General features: G+C 40.9%; 1 protein-coding gene and 1 pseudogene across 6 annotated transcripts in view; one reads left to right on the top strand and one right to left on the bottom strand.

Moving 5' to 3' along the window:
- The window catches only part of RBL1 (RB transcriptional corepressor like 1), a 93,746-nt gene that overhangs the window by 23,773 nt on the left and 44,335 nt on the right, over positions 1-25,638 (top strand). For 2 of the 6 annotated variants that reach the window (XM_032142496.2, XM_058432905.1), the window contains exons 3-12: positions 3,585-3,785; positions 4,995-5,059; positions 5,170-5,298; positions 5,410-5,570; positions 7,079-7,128; positions 9,135-9,321; positions 10,138-10,304; positions 15,128-15,240; positions 15,745-15,848; positions 24,226-24,363. In XM_032142496.2, coding sequence (XP_031998387.1) covers positions 3,585-3,785; positions 4,995-5,059; positions 5,170-5,298; positions 5,410-5,570; positions 7,079-7,128; positions 9,135-9,321; positions 10,138-10,304; positions 15,128-15,240; positions 15,745-15,848; positions 24,226-24,363 — 1,315 coding nt within the window. The other 4 variants (XM_032142497.2, XM_032142498.2, XM_032142501.2 and 1 more) reach the window with 4 other exon arrangements.
- On the bottom strand, positions 21,716-22,169 carry LOC116461065 (ubiquitin-ribosomal protein eS31 fusion protein-like; annotated as a pseudogene).

The following is a 25,638-nucleotide window of genomic DNA, read 5'->3' on the forward strand; positions in this document are numbered from 1 at the left end:
ATTTTTAAGTTTTTTGTAGAGATGAGGTCCCACTATGTTGCCCAGGCTGGTCTCAAACTCCTGGGCTCAAGCAATCCTCCCACCTCAGTCACCCAAAGTGCTAGGATCACAGGTATGAGCCAGCACACCCAGCAGTAGCATATTCTTTGTAATGGAATCCCAATGAATTGAAAGCTGTGAAGTTTACTTTGCTTCTTATTTTAGTTTTAAAAACTGTAATAATGGTTTAAGTTACAACAGTGCTATAAGTTTTTTTTGTTTTCAAACACTCTGATGCATTTTGTTCCAGGTTAGGAAAGCCATTCTTGGGAGAGCAGTATGTACAATGGATTATATGATGATGTAGTAGTCAAGGCTCTTGTTTATAAAAAGCAGGTATCAGCCTAGGCAACAAAAAGTGAGACCCCTGTCTCTAAAAAAACATTTTAAAATTAGCTGGGTGTGGGGGCACATACCTGTGGTCCCAGCTACTTGGGAGGCTGGAACGGGAGGATCGATTGCTTGAGCCCAGGAAGTGAAGCCTGCAGTGAGCCACAATCACGCCACTGTACTCCAGCCTGAGAGACAGAGCGGGACCCTATCTCAAAAAAATAAGAGATATCACTTACCAACTTTGGCTGACCTAAAAGAAGTATTGGATAGGTGATAAAATCTTTAGGATGACTTAAGAAAGCTAGGCTTAGAAAAGGCCAGGAACAAAAGGAGGCTGGCCACACAGCCAAAGAGCATATCACAGAATCCATCTAGCAAGGACACAGTTTGCATGGCTAGCAATGCTGTCCCTGGACATTGCCACTTTATTTGCCCCAGGAGATTGATCCTGCTCTAAGAATTCACCACTTCTTCACTTCTCTGCACCAGCAGCTTCAGATTCAAAATCTCAAGCAGATGTATCTGATAAAGGATATCAAATTATATGCCTTCATCCTAGCTTCCAGTAAAGCTGATCTGTTTAGTGGTAGACAAGGCTCCAAAGTGGAAATGTCCTCAAAGCAGAGGGTTTCACATGCAAAATGTGATCATCCACAAATAAAAACAATTTTTTTTTTTTTAAGACGGAGTTTTGCCCTCGTTGCCCAGGCTGGAGTACAATGGTGCGATCTCAGCTCACCACAACTTCCGCCTCCCTGCACCTTCCACCTCCCGGGTTCAAGCAATTCTCCTGCCTCAGCCTCCCGAGTAGCTGGGACTACAGGCATGCGCCACCACACCTGGCTAATTTTGTATTTTTAGTAGAGACAGGGTTTCTCCATGTTGGTCAGGCTGGTTTCGAGCTCCTGACCTCAGGTTGTCCACCTGCCTCGGACTCCCTAAGTGCTGGGATTACAGGCGTGAGCCACTGCACCCGGTCAAAAAAAACCAAAAATTTTAAAGTCCTCTGTAAGGGAGCATAATTTTTTGTAAGCCAAAAAATATTTAGTAATCTGACAAATTTTTTGCTGCTATCCGTAAGAATCTTTTAATGAGGTCCTTAAGAGTCTCAGATTATAATCAGCATGTCCAGAGTTTGAATGCTGTATTAGGACGTTTTATGTTGCTATGAAGGAATACGTGAGGTTGGGTGACTTATTTAAAAAAAGAGATTTAATTGGCCCAGGGTTCTGCAGGCCGTATAGGAAGCATGGGGCTGGCATCTGCTCCTGGTGAGGGCCTCAGGAAGTTTACAGTCATGGTAGGTGAAGGGGGAGGAGGCACATCACATGATGAGAGCAGGAGCAATTGAGGGTGGGAAGTGCCACACTTTTAAACAGCCAGATCTCAGGTGAGTGACAACTAAACTCATCACCATGAGAACAGCACCAAGCCATTCATGAGGGATCTGCTCCCATGACCCAAACACCTCCCACTAGGCCCACCTCCAACATTGGAGGTCACATTTCTTTTTTATTTTTTTGAGACAGTCTTTCACTCTCTTGCCCAGGCAGTATCATGTTCATGACTCACTGCAGCTTCAACCCCTCAGGCTCAAGTAATCCTCCTGCCTCAGCTTCCTGAGTAGCTGGGCCCACAGGCACACACCACCATGCTTTGCTAACTTTTAGATTTTTTGTAGAGACGAGGTCTCACTGTGTTGCCCAAGCTGGTCTCAAACTGGTGGGCTCAGGTGACTCCAGCCTCACCCTCACAAAATGTTGGGATTACAGGCATGAGCTACCATGCCCAGCCAAGGAAATTACATTGCAACATGAGATTTGGAGGGGACAAAACATCCAAACCATATTAAATAGCTTTGGATGATTTGCTATTAATGCCTTCTGTCACCTTAAAAAGAAATAATAAGTATTGGCCGGGCAAAATGGACTTAAGTAAGCCTTTCCAATCTACATGAAATAATCAGAACATAGGGCCGGGTGCGGTGGTTCATGTCTGTAATCCCAGCACTTTGGGAGGCCGAGGCAGGTGGATCATCTGAGGTCAGGAGTTCAAGACCATCCTGGCAAACATGGTGAAACCTCGCCTCTACTAAAAATAAAAAAATTACCCAGGCATGGTGGTGTGCACCTGTAGTCCCAGCTATCAGGAGGTGAAGGCAGGAAAATTGCTTGAAGCTGGGAGGCAGAGGTTGCAGTGAGCCAAGATCATGCCACTGCCCTCCAGCCTGGGCGACAGAGTGAGACTCCATCTCGAAAAAAAAAAAAAAAGTACAAGTATTATTCTGTATATATCGTTAGACCTTTAAGTAAGTGAGCTTGACATGACAAGTTTTCTAAGACCACATTAACATAGGGACATAAAAAAATGTACCCAGAATTGGGCTGGGCACGGTGGCTTGCTTGAACACAGGAGGTGGAAGTTGCAATGAACCAAGGTGGTGCCACTGCACTCCAGCCTGGGCAGCAGAGCTATTAAGTTTTTTTCTGAGTATGTGCTACCTTCTTTACTTTTGGTGGTGGAACCACACATTGGAACTCAAACTCTTGAATTTTACTCCTAACCTGTAACAATCTGGTGCTTTGTAATCAAATTCCCATTTGGAAAATGGAATTGTCTTTCCATTTGGGAGACTTCTGTTTGTCCTCAAACTAATTTTATAACCTATCAATCTGTTAACTAACATTAACTTTGTAAATTTTATGCAAAATATTGTCTAGGTAATGTAGAGAATAAAGGAAGTAGATAGGTGCTCTCGCTCCCTGCATAGAAGTAATGCTGTATGTGATGACCACTGATTAATAACCTGTATTCTTCCCCTGGTGATCCTGGAAACGAAAGTGATTTCATAGTGAGGATTTTTTTTTTTAAATTAAATTTAGGCTTGAGGGATGGTGTTTGTTCTTCGTTCACATAAGACAGTGTCTTGCTTTGTCACCTGGGCTGGAGTGCATGATTGAGGCTCACTGCAGTCTCGACAACCTGGGCTCAAGCAATTCTCCCACCTCAGCCTCCCAAGTACCTGGGGCTGCAGGCACATGCCACCACCACTCCCAGCCAATTTTTTAAATTTTTGTAGAGATAGGGTCTTACTATGTTGCCTGGGAGGTCTGGCTTTTTAATAAAGAATCTTAATCGTGAATAGAATATTTCCTTTCAATCCATTATATAAATGAATTTTAAAGGTGCCTTTTTTCTCCTCCTCTTTTTAGTTTAATACAGTTTTTTAGTAAAATGAAGAAATGGATGGACATGTCAAATCTACCACAAGAATTTCGTGAACGTATAGAAAGGCTAGAGAGAAATTTTGAGGTGTCTACTGTAATATTCAAAAAATATGAGCCAATTTTTTTAGATATATTTCAAAATCCATACGAAGAACCACCAAAGTTACCACGAAGCCGGAAGCAGAGGTGAGCCCTTAATCCTTATATAATTGACATAAAGATTATGATACAAACTAAGAGAATGTACTTTTTTGAAAGTTTGTTTTTTATGAAAAGTATTCCTGCAAAGAACTTAATTATTTTCTTTTTAAATCCACGTACAATTATCCATATTTGGAAATTCAGGATAATACTTTTACTTTTTTTTTTTTTTTTTTGAGATGGAGTCTCATTCTGTTGCCTAGGCTGGAGTGCAGTGTCATGATCTCGGCTCACTGCAACCTCTGTCTCCCAGGTTCAAGCAATTCTCCTACCTCAGCCTCCTGAGTAGCTGGGATCACAGGTGTGCACCACCCCGTTTGGCTAATTTTTTGTATTTTTAGTAGAGACGGGGTTTCACCATGTTGGCCAAGGTGGTCTCGAACTCCTAACCTCAGGTGATCTACCCACCTCGGCCTCCCAAAGTGCTGGGATTACAGGCGTGAGCCACTGCACGCAGCCCTATGTTCTGATTATTATTATTATTTTTTTTATTATTATACTTTAGGTTTTAGGGTACATGTGCACAATGTGCAGGTTTGTTACATATGTATCCATGTGCCATGTTGGTTTGCTGCACCCATTAACTCGTCATTTAGCATTAAGTATATCTCCTAATGCTGTCCCTCCCCCCTCCCCCCAACCCACAACAGTCCCCGGAGTGTGATGTTCCCCTTCCTGTGTCCATGAGTTCTCATTGTTCAATTCCCACCTATGAGTGAGAACATGCGGTGTTTGGTTTTTTGTCCTTGTGATAGTTTACTGAGAATGATATTTTCCAGTTTCATCCATGTCCCTACAAAGGACATGAACTCATCATTTTTTATGGCTGCATAGTATTCCATGGTGTATATGTGCCACATTTTCTTAATCCAGTCTATCGTTGTTGGACATTTGGGTTGGTTCCAAGTCTTTGCTATTGTGAATAGTGCCGCAACAAACATACGTGTGCATGTGTTTTTATAGCAGCATGATTTATAGTCCTTTGGGTATATACCCAGTAATGGGATGGCTGGGTCAAATGGTATGCAGATTGGAAAGGCTTACTTAAGTCCATTTCATAAATAATAGATTACTTTTCTTCATGAATGGAATTTCATGTGTAATTTGATCTATTTGATATTTATATTTACTATTTCAGTTTACATGATATTTAGCGAGCTAGTCAGACAAAAAGTAATTTTTTTCCCTTTTTAGGAGGATTCCTTGCAGTGTTAAGGATCTGTTTAATTTCTGTTGGACACTTTTTGTTTATACTAAGGGTAAGATGACACTTTCAGTGGTCTTACATTTCTACTGTGGGAACTTGGTGCTATTTGACATGAGAGGTTTCTGGTTTTTGTGTCTTTTTTTTTTTTTCCCCCTTATAAAGGTAATTTTCGGATGATTGGGGATGACTTAGTAAACTCTTATCATTTACTTCTATGCTGCTTGGACCTGATTTTTGCCAATGCGATTATGTGCCCAAATAGACAAGACTTGCTAAATCCATCATTTAAAGGTAAGACCTTTTATTTATTTTTGAAAACTGATTATCAGTTTTTGGAAAAAGATTTTTAAAAGTTGACTATTTTCTTTTTTTCCCTCTGCTCTTCCTACACTGTCAAACTAGGTTTACCATCTGATTTTCATACTGCTGACTTTAGGGCTTCTGAAGAGCCGCCCTGCATCATTGCTGTACTGTGTGAATTGCATGATGGACTTCTAGTAGAAGCAAAAGGAATAAAGGAGCACTACTTTAAGCCATATATTTCAAAACTCTTTGACAGGAAGGTACTGTTCTTAAAATTAGATGACTGAGATGTTTACAGATCAGCAGTAATGTGAAAAGAAAAAAATGTTTTAAGCAAGTTCTCAGTATTATAGAACTTAGGGTCAGGATTCCCAGGCTTTAGCCTCTACTGTGATTCGGAATTTCCTTATGATCTTGTGTGATGTGAGAAACAGAGCTGTTGAAAAATGTGACCCATTATATGTACTGTTGGGTAAACGTACTGTCAGAGGCAACTGTAAGAAGTACTGATAAAGAATTGTAAAGAACAGAACATCAGAGTAGGGCTGACAAAGAATTAGGAAAGGCCGGGCGCGGTGGCTCACGCTTGTAATCCCAGCACTTTGGGAGGCCGAGGCGGGCGGATCACGAGGTCAGGAGATCGAGACCACGGTGAAACCCCGTCTCTACTAAAAATACAAAAAAATTAGCCGGGCGTAGTGGTGGGCGCCTGTAGTCCCAGCTACTCGGAGAGGCTGAGGCAGGAGAATGGCGTGAACCCGGGAGGCGGAGCTTGCAGTGAGCCGAGCCTGGCGACAGACAAGACTCCGTCAAAAAAAAAAAAAAAAAAAAAAAAAAAAAATAAGCTGGCTAATTTACTGCTACAATTTGAATAACTGCTGACTGTTGACCAAAAGTAGGATGATGTATAACAACCACAGTTTTAATTCCATGTAAATCGAGCAGAAAATCCATGATAGTTTTGTAGCCACTCGTAGGCTATCTGTGTGCATTCTGGACACTCTCTCCTTAGTAATTAACTTAGCTATTTCTGCATTTATGAATTGGCTTGTTCCTTTGGGTTTCAATTTCTTATTTCCCCAACGTCGAGTCATTAAATGTAGTTAAGCCTCAAGATTTCTCTTTGGTAAAAGGAGGGGTTTGGATTATGGATCCCACTTTTCAAATATGAGATTTTTTTTTTTAAGCATAAATTCTTCCCTTACTGGTTTCTTCTTCTTTTATACAAACTTTTGTATTCAGTCTTGTGTTCCTCAGATATCTATATTATGGCCCATTGTCTGTATGCTAAACATCTCTAGCAAAGTAAACTTTTTTTAAAGGATCCCAGGGACTGGCCGTGGTGGCTCACGCCTGTAATCCCAACACTTTGGGAGGCCAAGGCAGGTGGATTGCTTGAGCCCAAGAGTTCCAGACGAGCCTGGGCAACATGGCAAAACCTTGTCTCTACAAACAATACAAAAATTAGTTGGGCATGGTGGTGCACACCTGTAGTCCCAGCTACTTGGCAGGCTGAGGCTGCAGTGAGCCATGATTGTACCACTGCACTGCAGCCCTGGTGACAGAACAAAACCTTATCTCAAACAAAAAAAAGTTAAAAAAAATGTTATTTGCATGCTAAATAGTTTATCGTAGTCTGAAAGAAATATTTAATAATTCTGTTTTGTGTGTGTGTTATAACAATATGGAAGTTTAGATAAATTTCATGTGTATATGTGTATTAATATGCTTAATTATATGGTGTCCCAAAATAATTTTTTCTTCACAGATATTAAAAGGAGAATGCCTCCTGGACCTTTCAAGTTTTACTGATAATAGGTAAATTTCTAGTACTAATGGTGCCTGGCTTATCACAAGCTGTCGTATTTGCTGATTTGTTGAAATTTGTTAAGCATAACAGTATATCAAAGTAACACCTCCAAATTCAAGTTCTCTCTGCTTTAGTGGCATTGAATGGGTATTATCACTAAGACTTGTTGGCTTTAAATACATTTATTTTAAGAAATCAAGGCCAGGCACGGTGTCCCACACCTGTAAACCCAGCACTTTGGAAGACCAAGGCAGGCAGATTGCTTGAGCTCAGAAGGTTGGAGACCAGCCTGGGCAACATGGTGAAACCCTGTCTCTACAAAAAATACAAAAATCAGCTGGACGTAGTGGTGTGAGCCTGTAGTCCCAGCTACTTGGGAGGCTGAGGTGGGAGGATCGTTTGAATCTGGGAGGTTGTGGTTGCAGTGAGCCATGATAGCACCACTGCACTTCAGTCTGAGTGACAGAGTGAGACCCTATTTCCAAAAAAGAATTAAAGAAAGAGGCTGGGCATGGTGGCTCACGCCTGTAATCCCAACACTTTGGGAGGCCGAGGCGGGCCGATCACTTGAGGTCAGGAGTTTGAGATCAGCCTGGCCAACATGGTGAAACCCCATCTCTACTAAAAATACAAAAATTATCTGGGTGTGGTGGTGCACACCTGTAATCCCAGCTGCTTGGGAGACTGAGGCAGGAGAATCACTTGAACCCAGGAGGCGGAGGTTGCAGTGAGCCCAGATCACACCATCGCACTCCAGCCCAGGCGACAGAGCGAGATTCCATCTCAATTTAAAAAAAAAAAAAAAAATCATTGACACTTACGTGTTTATTTTTATTTTTTTAGAGAGGGAATTTCACTGTGTTGCCCAGGCTGGGCTCGAATTCCTGGCCTCAAGCAGTCCTCTCACCATAGCCTCCCAAAGTGCTAGGATTACAGGCATGACCCACCACACCCAGCCAATTGGCATTTAAAAGAGCTACTCAGCCAGGCTCACAGTGACTCACACCTATAATCCTAGCACTTTGGGAGGCCAAGGCGGGCCAACATGGTGAAACCCCGTCTCTACTGAAAGTACAAAAACTATCCAGGCATGGTGGCACAAGCTTGTAGTCCCAGCTATTCAGGTGGCTAAGGCAGGAGAATTCCTTAAACCTGGGAGGTAGAGGCTGCAGTGAGCCAAGATTGTGCCACTGCATTCCAGCCTGGGTGACAGAGTGAGACTCTGTCTTAAAAACAAACAAGAAACAGCTACTCTCTTGAGAAACTCATAAATGGACCCAATGACTCTGTATTTGATTTTACATTCTTTCATTAATCACATGTTGGCAGTGCCCATATTTTTTTTTTTTTTGAGACGGAGTCTCGCTCTGTCGCCCAGGCTGGAGTGCAGTGGCGCGATCTCAGCTCACTGCAAGCTCTGCCTCCCGGGTTCACGCCATTCTCCTGCCTCAGCCTCCTGAGTAGCTGGGACTACAGGCGCCCACCACCACGCCCAGCTAATTTTTTGTATTTTTAGTAGAGATGGGGTTTCACCGTGTTAGCCAGGATATTCTTGATCTCCTGACCTCGTGATCTGCCCGCCTCGGCCTTCCAAAGTGCTGGAATTACAGGCGTGAGCCACCACACCCAGCCTTTTTTTTTGAAACAGTCTTGCTCTGTTGCCAGGCTGGAGTGCAGTGGTGTAATCTTGGCTCTCTGCAACCTCCACCTGCCATATTTCAAAGCCACTATTGTTTCCTTAGTGATCAGAAACCATTTTCATAATTAGATTCAACTAGTTTTCAGATTAAGTATATGTAGTCTCTCACTTTTCAGAGTAATTTATTGGTTGTATATATGAATGTGAAGAATGTCCATAATCAGGTAGGACCCTCTGATATTGTTAGATGGGCAGAGTTAATAAAAATTAGAAAGTTGTCAAGTTTTCTAAGCTGTAAACACTAAATCTATCTTCAAGTCAAAATAAATCCATTGTGTAACTTAGTATTACAGCTTATAATAATTCTCTTTGCAGCAAAGCAGTGAATAAGGAGTATGAAGAGTATGTTCTAACTGTTGGTGATTTTGATGAGAGGATCTTTTTGGGAGCAGACGCAGAAGAGGAAATTGGAACACCTCGAAAGTTCACTCGTGACACCCCATTAGGGAAACTGACAGCACAGGCTAATGTGGAGTATAACCTTCAACAACACTTTGAAAAAGTAATATAACCTAGCGGGGCCTCAATCTTGAATGATCTTTTTCTCTCTGTGTGTGATTCTACTAACAGCAGAAGCATCTTTCAAGTTAAATCTTGAGCTTCTTCTACTAATTCATATTTCTCATGAAAGCCTTAAAAGGTAATTTTTAAAACTGGCGTTTAGTATTTTTACCTCATTTCTTACTATTCATATTTTATATCCATTTTCCCAGCATGACTGGGTTTATTAGTAGAGTGTATGTCTTTTGACATGAAGAGGAAGTTTTGCTTTCTTACCGTTCTTTCTTTGCTTCAACTTAGCCTCTGTTACGTTGCTTTAAATTTTAGTTTGCTTTCATACCCATGACACAAACTATGTGTTTTTCTGTAACTTCAGCCATAAAACTCTGGACTTGATTGTTAATGGCCAAGGCTTAACTCTGTATTTATGTGTAAAATGGGTTGGAGGAAGAGATCTAATGGAAAATTCACTTGTCTAGAACATAGTAAAACCTAAGTTTTAGTCCAAGCTTTACCATTAACTTTGTCAACTGAAATAAGTTTTTAAATTTCTCTGTTCCTATTTCCTCATATACAAAATTAAAGTGTGTATACATTATCTTTCAAATCAGTGGTGTGAAGATTAAATGAAATTATACATAGAAAGTGCTTTAAAAAAGTGTTATTCAAATATAAGGATGTTATTAGCATAGTATTGCTAAAAATTTCATGGATATTATAAATATGAATAGAGAAGATGGGGTATATGCACTGAATTAAACACATAATAAGGAAGATGGTAACTTTTAAAAACTCATGGATTTTTCTTTTCTGACAGAAAAGGTCATTTGCACCTTCTACCCCACTGACTGGACGGAGATATTTACGAGAAAAAGAAGCAGTCATTACTCCTGTTGCATCAGCCACCCAAAGTGTGAGCCGGTTACAGAGTATTGTGGCTGGTCTGAAAAATGCACCAAGTGACCAACTTATAAATATTTTTGAGTAGGTACAATACTGTTATTTTTCCAAATGTCTTTTTAAAATTAGATTTCTTATTCCATTCTGTTTTTAGTATATTCAGAATTCTCAAGGTAGTGGATGTTCATTGGCAAGTTTTGCTATACCATTTCAATCACAAAATATATTGACCTAAAACCATATTGAAGTACCTATTAAAAATTATGTATAACAATCAGGCACAGTGGCACACACTTGTAGTCCCAGCTACTTGGGAAGCTAGTTTGGCCAACATAGTGAGACTAATTCCAGCTTGGCCAAGATAGGGAGACCTTATCTCTCCCTTTTTTTTTTTTTTTGAGACAAGGTCTCACTATGTCTCCCAGGCTGGAGTGCAGTGCCGCAATCACAGCTCAATGCAGCCTCCACCTCCTGGGCTCAAGCAACTCTCCCACCTCAGTCCCCCAAGTAGCTGGAACTACAAGTGCAAGCCACCATACCTAATTTTTTATATTTTTTGTAGAGACAGGGTTTTGCCATGTTGCTCAGGCTGGTCTTGAACTTCTGAGCTCAAGTGATCCAACTGCCTCAGCCTCCCAAACTGTTGGGATTACAGGCATGAGCGACCATGCCAGGCCAACCTTGTCTCTTAAAAAAAATTATATATAATGTTATTTCATGGGAGTATAGACTTTTAGAGATAAGTGTACCTTAAAGATTATTTAGCACTGATATTTCAGTCTTGTAACCCCTGAGTTATGCATGTTTTGATTTTACATAGACTTTATTTTTAATTTATTTTTATTTTTGTTTGTTTCTAAAGATCACCTGTATAAGGACATACATTAACTTTAAATGGGACCATTCTAAATGTCCATTAGATAGGGGATTAATTGCATATTGGTGGTACAGCCATAAAAATGGATTTATTTATTTATTTATTTATTTTGAGACACAGTTTTGCTCTTGTTGCCCAGGCTAGAGTGCAATGGCATGATCTCGGCTCACCGCAACCTCTACCTCCCAGGTTCAAGTGTTTCTCCTGCCTCAGCCTCCCAAGTAGCTGGGATTACAGGCGTGCGCCACCACGTCCGGCTAATTTTGTGTTTTTAGTAGAGACAGGGTTTCTCCATGTTGGTCAGGCTGGCCTCAAACTCCCGACCTCAGATGATCTGCCCGCCTCGGCCTTCCAAAGTGCTGGGATTACAGGCGTGAGCCACCGCGCCCAGCCCGTAAAATGGAATTTTATACAGTTTTTTTTTCTTTTTTAAGGAAGCATGATTCCTGGTAAAGGTGGTAGAATGAAGCCAGATCAGAGAACCTTCTTTCCTAATACCTAATAAAATAAGAGAATAGTAAAAACCAGCAAAATATTTATCAGTGGCAACCAAATGAGGAGAGAGATATGATTTCATGACATAAATTTCCAAAGTAGAGATGAAAAAGAAAATTGATGATTCTGGTATTCCCATCCCTAAGCAGTGTTGGGGAAAGAGGGTATAGTGATAGATCTTGAGAATTCTCATCAACACTTCAGATTTGGAGAGAAACAAATGGGGGAGTAGGCAGACAGCTAAAAAGTCATACAAACCTTCCCAATTGAAAGTCTGTATGTACCACCAGCAGGATCCCAGCAGAACAACTGCCAAGGGCTGCCATTTTCCAACATTCCATGATGATATGGGGAGAGATCCTCATATACCTAGACATCCCTGACTAGGAATAGTGAATCCTGGAAGAGGAATATTTAACTAAATCTCAGAAGACAAAGCGAAGCCCTGGTCCTCCAAGAAAAGCTGAACATAGCTGAGCTCTCCCCCATTCCTCAAACCTTCAGGATACAAGAAAGTAGACAGAACAATCTCCAGCCTCAGAAATAGCTCAGAAGAAAAGCATACTGCCAGTAAGGTAGGAAGACTGTCACGGATCTACCTTCCATATCATTTGAGTAAATAGATCTGGATTGAACTACTGTTCAAACATGAATAAGTTGAAAAGCAGTGACAAAGCAAATATACAAGTATGTCAGTAAGGAAAAAGAAGGAAGTATAGAATGCAAAAGAAAAAAAATCTAGACACAAATAAATGGAAACTCTGGGTGTTGTGGCCCATGCCTGTAATTGCAGCACTTTGGGAGGCTGAGGTGAGAGGATCAGTTGAGCCCAGGAGTTTAAGACCAGCCTGAGCAACGTGATAAGACCCTGTCTCTACAGAAAAAAATTTAAAAATTAGTCATGGTGATATGCATTCCAGCTACTTGGGAGGCTGAGATGGGAGAATCGCTTGAGCCCAGCCATGATCACACCATTGTACTCTAGCCTGGGCAACAGAGAGAGACCCTATCTTAAAAAAAAAAAAAAAAAAAGGAAAGACATCTGTGTTTGTGGACTGGAAGACTTAATATTGTTAAGATATCCATATTAGAGGCCAGGTGCAATGGCACATATCTGTTATCCCAGGACTTTGAGAGGCCAGGGTGGGTGTATTGCTTGAGCTCAGGAGTTTGAGACTAGCCCGGGCAACATAGCGACACCTCATCTCTACAAAAAACAAAAAACAAAACAAAACAAATGAAACCTGGTCATTGTTTCTTTCTTTCTTTCCCTTCTTTTCTTTTCTTTTCTTTTTTTTCTTTTTTTTTTGAGATGGAGTCTTGCTGTGTCACCAGGCTGGAGTGCAATGACGTGATCTCGGCTCACTGCAACCTCCGCCTCCCAGGTTCAAGCAGTTCTCCTGCCTCAGCCTCCAAGTAGCTGGGACTACAGGCACCTGCCACCATGCCCAGCTAATTTTTGTATTTTTAGTAGAGATGGGGTTTTACCATGTTGGCCAGGATGGTCTCGATCTGACCTCATGAGCCGCTTGCTTCACCCTCCCAAAGTGCTGGGATTACAGGCATGAGCCAAGGGCTGCCATTTTCCAACATTCCATGATGATTTGGGGAGAGATCCTCATATAACTAGACATCCCCGACTAGGAATAGTGAACCCTGGAATAGGCTTTTTTTTTTTTTTTTTTTGGAGACAGAGTTTCGCCCTTGTTGCCCAGGCTGGAGTACAATGGCCCGATCTGCAACCTCCGCCTCCCAGGTTCAATCAATTCTCCTGCCTCAGCCTCCCGAGTAGCTGGGATGACAGGCATGCACCACCATGCCCGGCTAATTTTTTGTATTTAGTAGAGACGGGGTTTTACCATATTGGTCAGGCTGGTCTCGAACTCCTGACCTCAGGTAATCCACCCACCTTGGCCTCCCAAAGTGCTGGGATTACAACAGGTGTTAGCCACCAGGCCTGGCCAACTTTTGTATTTTTAGTAGAGACAGGTTTTACCATGTTGGCCAGGCCGGTCTCCAACTCCTGGCCTCAAGTGATCCACCCACCTTGGCCTCCCGAAGTGCTGGGAGTATAGGTATGAGCCACCACGCCTGGCCTCAAACCTAAAAGCTTTAACATAGCAAAGAAAACAATCAACAGAGTAAAAAAACAACCTATAGAATGGGAAAAGTAATTGTAAACCATATATTAGATAAGGGGTTCATACTCAGAATATGTAAAGAACTCCTGAAGCTCAAGAACAACAAATAATTCAATTTAAAAATGTATAAAGGATTGAGCAGATATTTCTCCAAAGAATATATGCAACTGGCCAAAAGCGTATGAAAAAATATTTGATATCACTAATCAGGGAGTTGCAAATCAAAATCACAATGAGATAATACCTCACATATCAGCATAGCCACTTCCCACTCATCACCCCAAAAAAACCCAAAATAGCAGGTGTTGGTAAGGATGTGGAGAAATTGGGACCCTTACACACTGTTGGTAGAATTGTAAAGTGGTGCAGCCACTATGGAAAACAGTACGGAGTTTCCTCAAAAAATTAAAAATAGAACCACCATATGACTCAGCAATACTACCTCTGGGTGTACATCCAAAAGAATTAAAAACAGCATCTCAAAGGGATATTTGCACATCATGTTAACTGCAGCATTATTCCCAATAGCCAAGATGTGGAAACACCTTAAATGTCCATTGATAGAGAAAGAAAATGCTGCGGGTGTGTGTGTGTGTGTGTGTGTGTGTGTGTGTGTGTGTGTGTGTGTATAGATAGATACATACATACATAGATACATAGATAGGTAGGAGATGGAATATTATTCAGCCTTATAAAAGAAGGAAATCCTGCCATTTGTTACAACATGGATGAACCTTTAGTACGTTATGTTAAGTGAAGTTAGTCAATCACAAAAAGACAAAATACTGCATGATTCCACTCATATAAGGTACATAGTATAGTCAAACTTACAGCAGCAAAGTTTTATTACATGTGTATACAATCTGTATTTTTATTATGTAATTTTACATGTTAAAATATTTTATCATATAAAGCTTTGTTTACATATGTAGATTTCCAACTGAGAATACAATTTTGGCTGCTAAAAACCAATTCTTGAAAGAAGGCATGTTGGCCGGGCATGGTGGCTCATGCCTGTAATCCCAGCATTTTGGGAGGCTGAGGTGGGTGGATCACAAGGTTAGGAGATCTAGACCAGCCTGGGCAACATGGTGAAACCCTATCTCTACTAAAACTACAAAAATTAGCCAGGTGTGGTAGTGCGCGCCTATAATCCCAGCTACTTGGGAGGTTGAGACGGAGAATTGCTTGAACCCTGGAGGAAGAGGTTGCAGTGAGCTGAGATCGCACCACTGCACTCCAGCCCGGGTGACAGAGCGAGACTCTATCTCAAAAAAAAAAAAAAAAAGAAGAAGAAGGCCATGTTAGTATTCTGGTGTGGAGTCTTTTTTGTTTGTTTGTTTTTGTTTTTGTTTTGTTTGGTTTGGTAATTAGGTTCCTCTTGTATTTTGTAGATCTTGTGTGCGTAATCCTATGGAAAACATTATGAAAATACTAAAAGGAATAGGAGAGACTTTCTGTCAGCACTATACTCAATCAACAGATGAACAGCCAGGATCTCACATAGGTAAGAAAAGAAAACTAAAGTTGGCATAGCATTGAAAATAAGTAATCCCCCCAAAATTAGAAATTCACGGTTTTTCCTCTCCTATTATTCTTATTTCTTTTTTTTTTTTTTTTTTTTTTTTTTTGAGACTGAGTTACCCAGGCTGGAGTGCAATGGCACTATCTCGACTCACTGCAACCTCCTCCTCCCAGGTTCAAATGATTCTCCTGCCTCAGCCTCCCAAGTAGCTGCTATTACAGGGACCCACCACCACACTGGCTAATTTTGTATTTTTAGTAGAGACGGAGTTTCACCGTGTTGGTCAGGCTGGTTTCAGACTCCGGACCTCAGGTGATCTGCTTGCCTAGGCCTCCCAAAATGCTAGGATTACAGGCGTGAGCCACTGTTCCCAGCCTGCCCTGCTATTCTTAATGTATCAGATTTAAGTTTATATATAATTTTTGCTTTTCAGTCCTTAACAACTAAAATTCATTAACACATGTTTTCTCTGTGTTTCCCCAATAGACTTTGCTGTAAACAGACTAAAGCTGGCAGAAATTTTGTATTATAAAATACTAGAGACTGTAATGGTTCAGGAAACACGAAGACTTCATGGAATGGACATGTCAGTAAGTAAATCCACTCTCTGAGCTACTGGCAAGGTCCAAAAGTCACAGCCTGGAAGCAGTGTTTTGAGAGGCTCTGTAAGGCATTGTAGGGGTCACCAATCTATGACACACTTGGCCAGGATGACATTTAGTTGACTTTAGCACATGCAAGGCTAATCAATTTAGGCAGAAATGTGAAATAACATAAAGTTCATCTTTGGTACACATCAGTGTTTTTTGTTTTTTTTGTTTTGTTTTGTTTTGTCCTTCATTCCCAGCTAGTGATCCCTCCACCTGTTAAAGCAACTGTTAATTAAGACATTTGTCCATACCTTCCAAGGATTTTGGATTATAAAATGGTATGGGTTTTCTTGTTTTGTTTTGTTTCTTTAACTATTTGACCAAGTCAGACCACTATCTCCAATAAGCTGTGTAAAAGAATTTTTCTACAAATTCAAACCTATCATATGATCTTTGTTTCCTCCTCCTTCATTATTTCCCTCTGCAGTCACTCTTGGAGTCTTCTAACTTTCTATCCCAATAGGAACAGGTTGATGTCTTAAGGATGCTGCGTAACTATTGTAATAGAATTTCTCTTTGTGTTTACCTGGAAATTTTTTTCATGTCTTTTCTGTGTTGGTTTCTCTTTTTCCTGGATTCTGTGTCTTTCTTTTTCATAGTTTACACTAATATCTTGATGGTGCATACACTCCCATGGCTTCCTGAGAAAGACGTAAATTTTTTTTTTTTTTTTTTAGACTGAGTCTTGCTCTGTCGCCCAGGCTGGAGTGCAGTGGCACGATCTCGGCTCACTGCAACCTCCATCTCCTGGGTTCAAGTGATTCTTATGCCTCAGCCTCCTGAGTAGCTGGGGTTACAGGCGCCCACCACCACGCCTGGCTAATTTTTGTATTTTTAGTAAAGACAGGGTTTCACCATGTTAGCCAGGCTGGTCTCGAACTCCTGACCTCAAGTGATCTGCCCACCTCAGCCTCCCAAAGTGCTAAAATTACAGCAATGAGCCACCTCACCTAGCTGAAAGAAGTAAATTTTTAAACTTTTTATTTATTTTAAATTTTTTAATTTTATTTATTTATTTTTTTAGATGTAGTCTCGCTCTGTCGCCCAGGCTGGAGTGCAGTGGCGCGATCTTGGCTCACTGAAACCTCCGCCTCCCAAGTTCAAGCAATTCTCTGCCTCAGCCTCCCGACTAGCTGGGATTACAGGCGCCTGCCACCACACTCAGCTAATTTTTTCGTATTTTTAGTAGAGACGAGGTTTCACTGTCTTGGCCAGGCTGATCTTGAACTCCTGACCTCGTGATCCACCTGCCTTAGCCTCCAAAAGTGCTGGGATTACAGGTGTGAGCCACTGCGCCTGGCCAACTTTTTATTTTGAAATAATTATAGATTGACAGAAAGTTGCAAAAGTAGTGCAGAGAAGTCCCACACATCCTTTATCCAGTTTCCCTAATGGTTACAAGTTTATATACTGCAGTATCAGAACTGGGGAATTGACATTAAAACAGTGTGTGTGTGTGTGTGTGTGTGTGTGTGTGTGTGTGTGTGTATAAAATTGTGTCATATGCATAGATTATGTAACCATAACCAAAATAAAAATACTGAACTGTTAAAGATCTCCTTCCTGCTACCTCTTTATAGTTAGTTACACTTACTCCTCTCAGCCATTACTGTTTTCCACTTCTACATACTCTGTATGAATTTAGTTCTTTTCAATTTGTTTTAGTTATTTTGCAGCCCAGGATGTGGTTTATCATGGTGAATGTTCTGTGGCCACTTGAAAAGAATGTATACAGTAAATCCTCACATTTAACCTTATCAGTAGGTTCTTGGAAACAGTGACTTTAAGCAAAAACAACATACAATGAAACCAATTTTACCATAGGCTAACTGATATAAACAAGAGTTTAAGTTCCTTTGGCATATGTCTAGTCACAAAAACGTCACCAAACTTCTAAATAAAGACAAAACACTTATAATGTTAAACATTGAAATAAAAGAAAGTAATAAAAATAAGGAAGATTATTACTTATCCAGTTATTCCTGTTCAGGGTCATGAGTGGCTAGAGCCTGCCTCAGCAGCTCAAGATGAAAGGCTGGACCCAACCCTAGTCAGGACACCATTTCATCACAGGACACACACACCCCCACACTTACACTGTCACAATTTAGATATGCCAGTTAAGCTCATGTACATATCTTTGGAATGTAAGAAGAAACCAGAGTACCCAGAGAGAACTCACGCAGACATAGGAGAATGTGTAAATTTCATACAGTGGCCCCAGCTGGGAATCCATTATTTTTCATTGTTATAACAAAATGATGTTGAGCGAAATGATGTTATTCAAGGATCTGCTGTATTCTGCTATTGTTAGATGGAGTGTTCTGTAAATGTCAATTTTATCTTGTTGGTTGATGTTATTTTATATTCTTGCTGATTTCTAGTCTAGTTGTTTTATCAATTGTTGACACAGGATGTTGAAGTGTCCATGTATGATTGTAGATTTGTCTATTTCTTTCAAGTCTGTCAGCTTTTCCCATGTATTTTGAAGCTCTCCTGTTTGATGCTTACACATTTAGGATTGCTGTCTGCCTTCTTGATGAATTGATCTGTAATCATTATAAAATGTTCCTCCCTGGCCAGGCACAGTGGCTCATGCCTGTAATCCCAGCACTTTGGTAGACTGAGGCAGATGGATCACCTGAGGTCAGGAGTTCAAGACCAGCCTGGCCAACATGGCAAAACAGTAGATAGATTCTCTCTACTGAAAATATAAAAGGCTGGGCATGGTAGCTCACATCTCTAATCCCAGCACTTTAGGAGACCGAGGCAAGTGGATCACCTGAGGTCAGGAGTTCGAGACCAGCCTGACCAACATGGCAAAATCCCATCTCAACTAAAAATACAAAAATTAGCCAGGCCTGGTGGCACGTGCCCGTAGTCCCAGCTACTCAGGAGTCTGAGACAGGAGACTCGCTTGAACCCAGGAGGCGGCAGTTGCAGTGAGCCAAGATCGCACCACTGCACTCCACCCTGTGCAACAGAGTGAGACTCCATCTCAAAAAAATAAATAAATGAAAATACAAAAATTAGCTGGGCGTGGTGGCAGGCGCCTGCAATCCCAGCTACTCAGGAGGCTGAAGCAGGAGAATCCCTTGAGCCCGAGAGGAAGAGGTTGCAGTGAGCTGAGATCACACCACTGCACTCCCACCTGGAAGACAGAGCGAGACTGCATCTCAAAGTAAATAAATAAATAAGGCTGGGCACAGCGGCTCATGCCTGTAATCCCAGCACTTTGGGAGGCCAAGCCGGGCAGATCACAAGGTCAGGAGTTCGAGACCAGCCTGGCCAACATAGTGAAACCCCGTCTCTACTAAAAATACAAAAATTGGCCAGGCATAGTGGCATGCACCTGTAATCCCAGCTACTCGGAGGCTGAGACAGGAGAATCGCTTGAACCTGGGAGGCGGAGGTTGTTATGAGCCAAGATTGCACCACTGCACTCCAGCCTGGGCAACAGAGCGAGACTCCATCTTAAAAAAAAACCTAAAAATAAAATAAATAAACAAAATGTTCCTGTCTGTCCCTGGTAATTTTCTTTGCATCTACCTGATGTTTATGTATAACCACTCCTGCCTTCTTTTCATTAATGTTTGCATGGCATATCTTTTTCCATCCTTTTTCAAGTGACCTTTGAAGTGAATTTCTTATAGTCAGTATGTAGTTGGGTCATTTTTTTTTTTCTAATCTGTGCTAATCTCTGTCATTTAATTAGTAAATTTAGATGACTTAAAATTAGTAATTTTTATGTTAGCGCTTCAGTCTGCCGTTTTATTTTTGTTTTCTGTTTGTTCTCACTCTTTTTTTTAATTTTGTTTTCTTCTTCTTCCCTTCCTGTGGGTTACTTGAACATTTTTTAGAGCCTTGTAAAGATTTTTTTTGTGTGTAGATGTTTTGTATAGCTATTTAACCAATTTAAGTAAAGTATAGAAACCTTACCTCACTTAAGGTCCCTTTTTAAAGATTTTGCATAAGTAACTTTATTTTAGACTCATGATTGATAGTTGTCTACGTACAGAATTCAAGATTGGTGGGAGAGGCCGGGTGCCGTGGCTCACCCCTGTAATCCCAACACTTTGGGAGGCCAAGACAGGTGGATCACGTAAGGTCAGGAGTTCTAGACCAGCCTGACCAACATGGTGAAACCCTGTCTTTACTAAAAAATACAAAGTTATCCAGGCGTGGTGGCACTTGCCTATAATCCCAGCTACTTGGGAGAGGCTGAGGCAGGATTGTGTTAACCCAGGAGGCAAAGGTTGCACTGAGCCGAGATCACGCCATTGCACTCCAGCCTGGGCAACAAGAGCGAAACTCCATCTCAGAAAAAAAGAAAAAAAGATCGGTGGGAGGCTGAGGCAAGAGGATTGCTTGAGCCCAAGAGTTTGAGGTTGTAGTATACTATGTATTGTATGTACACTGTGTAGTATGATTGCACTGTGAATAGCTACTGTCCTCCAACCTAGGCAACATAGCAAGACCCCATCCCTAAAAACAAAAAATTAACTTAAAAAAAAGAAAAGAATTCTAGATTGACAATCATTTTCCTTTATGAGTTTGAAGGTACTGTTGCATTATTTTCTATTATAGATTTCACTGTTACTAATGAGAAGTCCAGTGACATTCTCATTCCCACTTAGTAGTATGTGACCTGTTTTTTTTTTTCTGAAATCTTTGAGTATCTTTTATCACTGATGTTCTTAAATTTATAAAAATGTATCTTATTGTGTTTTTTTTCATTCGTGTATTTGTCATTCCCACAGAGTTGCCCGTTTAGTCTAGAAATTCATGCTCTGCAGTTCTTGGTCATTTTATTTTGTTATTTCTTAGACGATATATTGCCCACTGATTTATCTTTCAGGAACTTTTATTTTTCAGATGATGGACCTTCTGAATTGACCTTCTTAATTTCTTCTCTTATTTTCCATTTCTTTATCTCTTTTATTGTACTTTTTTTTTTTTTGAGATGGAGTCTTGCTCTGCCGCCCAGGCTGGAGTACAGTGGTGCAATCTCAGCTCACTGCAAGCTCCGCCTCCCAGGTTCACACCATTCTTCTGCCTCAGCCTCCCGAGTAGCTGGGACTACAGGCACCCGCCACCACGCCCGGCTAATTTTTTTGTATTTTTAATAGAGATGGGGTTTCACTATGTTAGCCAGGATGGTCTCGATCTCCTGACCTCGTGATCTGTCCGTCTCAGCCTCCCAAAGTGCTGGGATTACAGGCGTGAGCCACCGCGCCCGGCCTTATTCTACTTTTAAAGATATTTACTCAACTTTTCATCTAGTCCCAATGAACTTTTAATTTCAACTGTATTTTCATTTCTCTTTCATGTTCTCTAAAGTTACTAATTTAGATTTATTCGAAATTTTCTTGACTGCTTCGTCTCTGTTTCTCCTGAATTTTTCTCCATTTTTCTCTCTCTCTCTCTCTCTCTCTCTCTGTTGTTTTTTTTTGAAACGGAGTTTCGCTGTTGTTGCCCAGGCTGGAGTGCAATGGTGCGATCTTGGCTCACCGCAATCTCTGCCTCCCGGGTTCCAGCGATTCTCCTGCCTCAGCCTCCTGAGTAGCTGGGATTACAGGGATGTGCCACCACACCTGGCTAATTTTGTATTTTTAGTAGAGACGGGGTCTCTCCATGTTAGTCAGGCTGGTCTCCAACTCGACCTCAGGTGATCCACCCACCTCGGCCTCTCAAAGTGCTGGGATTACAGATGTGAGCCACCATGCCTGGTCTTTTTTCTCTCTCTTTAAAAAATATTTTTAATTTTTTTAAATGTTAGTTTATGTCTTTTATTAACTCATACACAGTTACTTATCTTCTGGTTTGTTGAAGCAGTAAGTCAGACATTTGCCACAATAATGTCTGTCAAAGTGGCTTGCCGTAAACACTCCAGCACCACATTCATCAGAAGGGCACTCTCGACGAAAGCAACTAATTTTGCCATTCTCATCTACCTTATAATATTTCAGGATAGCCAGCTTAACCTTCTTTCTCTTGTGCTTACTCTTCTTGGGAGTGGTGTAAGACTTCTTCCTTTTCTTAGCACCACCACGAAGTCTCAACACAAGATGAAGAGTAGACTCCTTTTGAATGTTGTAGTCAGACATCTTCCAGTTGCTTGCCAGCAAAGATTAGTCTTTGCTGATCAGGAGGAATTCCTTCCTTATCCTGGATCTTGGTCTTTACATTTTCTGTCGTATCCGAGGGTTCAACCTCGAGGGTGATGGTTTTCCCTGTAAGAGTTTTCACGAAAATCTGCATTTGCAGATGGCGGATCTTTAAATTTTTTGTGTGTGTGTGGGTGGGGGGTACAGAGTCTCGCACTGTCACCCTGGCTGGAGTGCAGTAGCATGATCTCGGCCCACTGCACCTCCATCTCCCGGGTTCAAACGATTCTCCTGCCTCAGCCTCTTGAGTAGCTGGGACTATAGGCATATGCCACCATGCCCAGCTAATTTTTGTATTTTTTGGTAGAGATGGGGTTTCACCATGTTGGCCAAGCTGGTCTCAAACTCCTGACCTCAGGTAATCCACCCGCCTTGGCCTCCCAAAGTGCTGGGATTACAGGCATGAGCCACCATACCTGGCTTTTTTTTTTTTTTTTTTTTTTTAAATACGATGGTGTCTCGCTATGTTGCTCAGGCTAGTGTCAAAACTCCTGGGTTCAAGTGATCCTCCTGCCCCAGCCTCCCAAGTACCTGGGACTACAGGTGCATGCTGCTGCACCTCGCTTTTCTGTTTGTTTTGACCTATGTTTTTCAGGTAAGAGGTTTTCCTCAAATGTCAGATAATTCTTAGTGGTCCACTTAAATTTGAATGAGACACTAAAAACATGTGTTCAAAGCTCTGTGAATGAGGCAGTAAAAGTTTGTTTCAAAGCTCTTTTATTTCAAGAGTGGAAGTAAAAAAATCCATTGACCTCAGGTGATCACATGGTATTAGAGACTCTCATCCGCTGGTACCTGTAAGACTTTTCTGGAATATCTCAGTTTCTCCAGAGACATATCTGTAAATCTCTTGCCTGGCTGTTGGTGTTGTGGATCAGAAGAAGGAAGGGAAATTTGGTCTTATGGTTCAGTCTGCAGAGTTTCACCTAAAACCCTAGTCTTTTCTGTGCCTAATGTTCTCTGCCTCTGAGTCTCTAGTTCAATTTCTCTAGAGAATAATCCTGTAGATTCCTGTGGAGACAGAATAGAGGTCTGTCATCTGATCCCACAGAGTGGGGATTGTGTGGGGACCTGAGGATCCTAAGACTTTCAGATCACCCACCCAATGCTTCACCCCCACTTTCCGTTCTGCCTGTGTCCTCAGTTGCTATGTATTTTAGATCAGATTCATCTGTTTTAAGTGTCTCACTGCAGGTCCTTATGCTTGACCATCGTCCCTTCTGCTGAGTAATTTGTCATCCTTCATATATTGTGGTTTACATTTACAAATGACTGCTAGTTTTACTGATGATGGAGTTTCTGTTTTTTATCCTCTCTTGATTTGGGGTGATATTTGTTTTTTTTTTGTTTTAGTTTTTTGTTTTTTCTGAGACTGAGTATCGCTCTGTCGCCCAGTATGGAGTGTAGTGGCGTGATCTCGGCTCACTGCAACCTCTGCCTCCCAGGTTTAAGTGATTCCACTGCCTCAGCCTCCGGAGTAACTGGCATCACAGGCACGCACCACCACACCCAGCTAATTTTTGTATTTTTGGTAGAGACGGGGTTTCACCGTCATGGCCAAGCTGGTCTTGAACTCATGACCTCAAGCAATCCACCTGCCTCGGCCTCCCAAAGTGCTGAGATTACAGGGGTGAGCCACCACGCTCAGCCAATCTGGGGTGATATTTGAAAGAAAGAAGGCAACAAACACCATTTTTAAAACTGAAAACTTATATTAAACTTAATGGTTAAGTAGGACTTTTACTTTCTCAATGAAATATTTCTTTTTCTGAACATTTTTGTCTAAACTGTGACATATTACCTTTCATTTCGGTGTTTTGATAAACCTTATGTTGACAAAACAATTAACTGTCATTAAGAAAAAGAACCAATTCTAATGTTTTTCTGTTGATGGGAATACTGACTTATTATTTGTTCAGATTTCAAAGCAGATTGTTGTGTACACGTTATTTAAATTTATTCCCTACCCACTGAGCAAGATTAGGTATTACAGGAAAACTACCAATTTGAGAACTCAAATTTTTATTTCCAGTAATCTAGTGTAATATAATTTGCACGTTATTTTTTCTTGTTTCTGTAGTTTTCTTTATAGAATGGCAAAGACTGAAATTGCTGAAAAATATTAAACTGTGGTCTCTCTCTTCCCCCAGGTTCTTTTAGAGCAAGATATATTTCATCGTTCCTTGATGGCTTGTTGTTTGGAAATTGTGCTCTTTGCCTATAGCTCACCTCGTACTTTTCCTTGGGTTATTGAAGTTCTCAGCTTGCAACCATTTTACTTTTATAAGGTGAGATGAAAACAAAGTTCTGTTATGAGATGAAAACAGTGTTTCTCACAGAAACATTGTATTTGTTTTAGTGCTGAAGAAAAATACTGTTGTGATATCTGGAAAGTGTTTCCAGATGTGTTCTGAAAATATATATTCCTGGCTGGGCATGGTGGCTCATGCCTGTAATCCCAGCACTTTGAAAGGCCAAGATGGGAGGATCATCTGAGGTCAGGAGTTCGAGACCAGCCTGGCCAACATAGTGAAACTCTGTCTCTACTAAAAATACCAAAAAAAAATTAGCCAGGCATGGTGGTAAGCACCTGTAATCTTAGCTGCTCGAGAGGCTGAGGCAGGAGAATTGCTTTAACCTGGGAGGTGGAGGTTTGCAGTGAGCGGAGATCATACAATTGCACTCCAGCCTAGACGACAAGAGCAAAATTCTGTCTCAAAAAAAAAAAAAGATAATATATGTTCCTTTTGGGTGAAACCAAGAACATAAGAGAGAGTTGAGCATACAGTGGCTCACACCTATAATCCCAGCACTTTGGAAAACTGAGGCTGGAGGATGGCTTGAGTCCAGGAGTTTGAGGTTACAGTGAGCTATGATTATGCCACCACACTCTAGCCTGGGCACCTAAGTAAGATCCTGTTTCAAACAAAAAAAAAGAGAGAAAGAGAAGGTGAGAATATCAGTAAATTAAGTCAATCTTATAGCTTCAGTTCATTTGTTATCACGGACTTGAAAATGTGACCTGGAACTAGTACTTAACTTCAAATTTTCCATATTTATGAATGAAAATTATAATCCTGTTAAACAAATGCGTGATGAAGAACAAAAAACGCTTTCTACCAAGAGGAAAAAAGACCTAAAATTGATTTTGGTGATGATCTAACTAATAAAGCTGTAATAATAGATTATGCTTCTTCCCCAAGTTTGAGCTAATTCAGTGTGAATGAATCTTACTTACCTAACCTTTATTTTTCTTGCTAGATCTATTTTTATTAATCTTTTCAAAATAAAACAGAGGTCATAGCTATTGAACTACATCATCACCCTCAAGTCATCACAGTCAATAACGTTTAATGTTACGTAGTATCGAACTTTAAGACTAATGCTACTGTTATGCTTCTTGGCATGATTTAGTTAATATTTAGTCATCTAGGTACTTTTCTACTGGTGATAGAAAAATTGGTTTGAAGAGTTAAATGTTTATACCTAAAGTCTGCCTGAATTAAAGTTGTAGAAAATGCAGGTCATTGGAAAGCTTATCTGTGTGAATTACTGAGTGTGAT

This window comes from Hylobates moloch, unplaced genomic scaffold (genome assembly GCF_009828535.3).
Source record: "Hylobates moloch isolate HMO894 unplaced genomic scaffold, HMol_V3 SCAFFOLD_21, whole genome shotgun sequence".
Lineage (NCBI taxonomy): Eukaryota > Metazoa > Chordata > Mammalia > Primates > Hylobatidae > Hylobates > Hylobates moloch.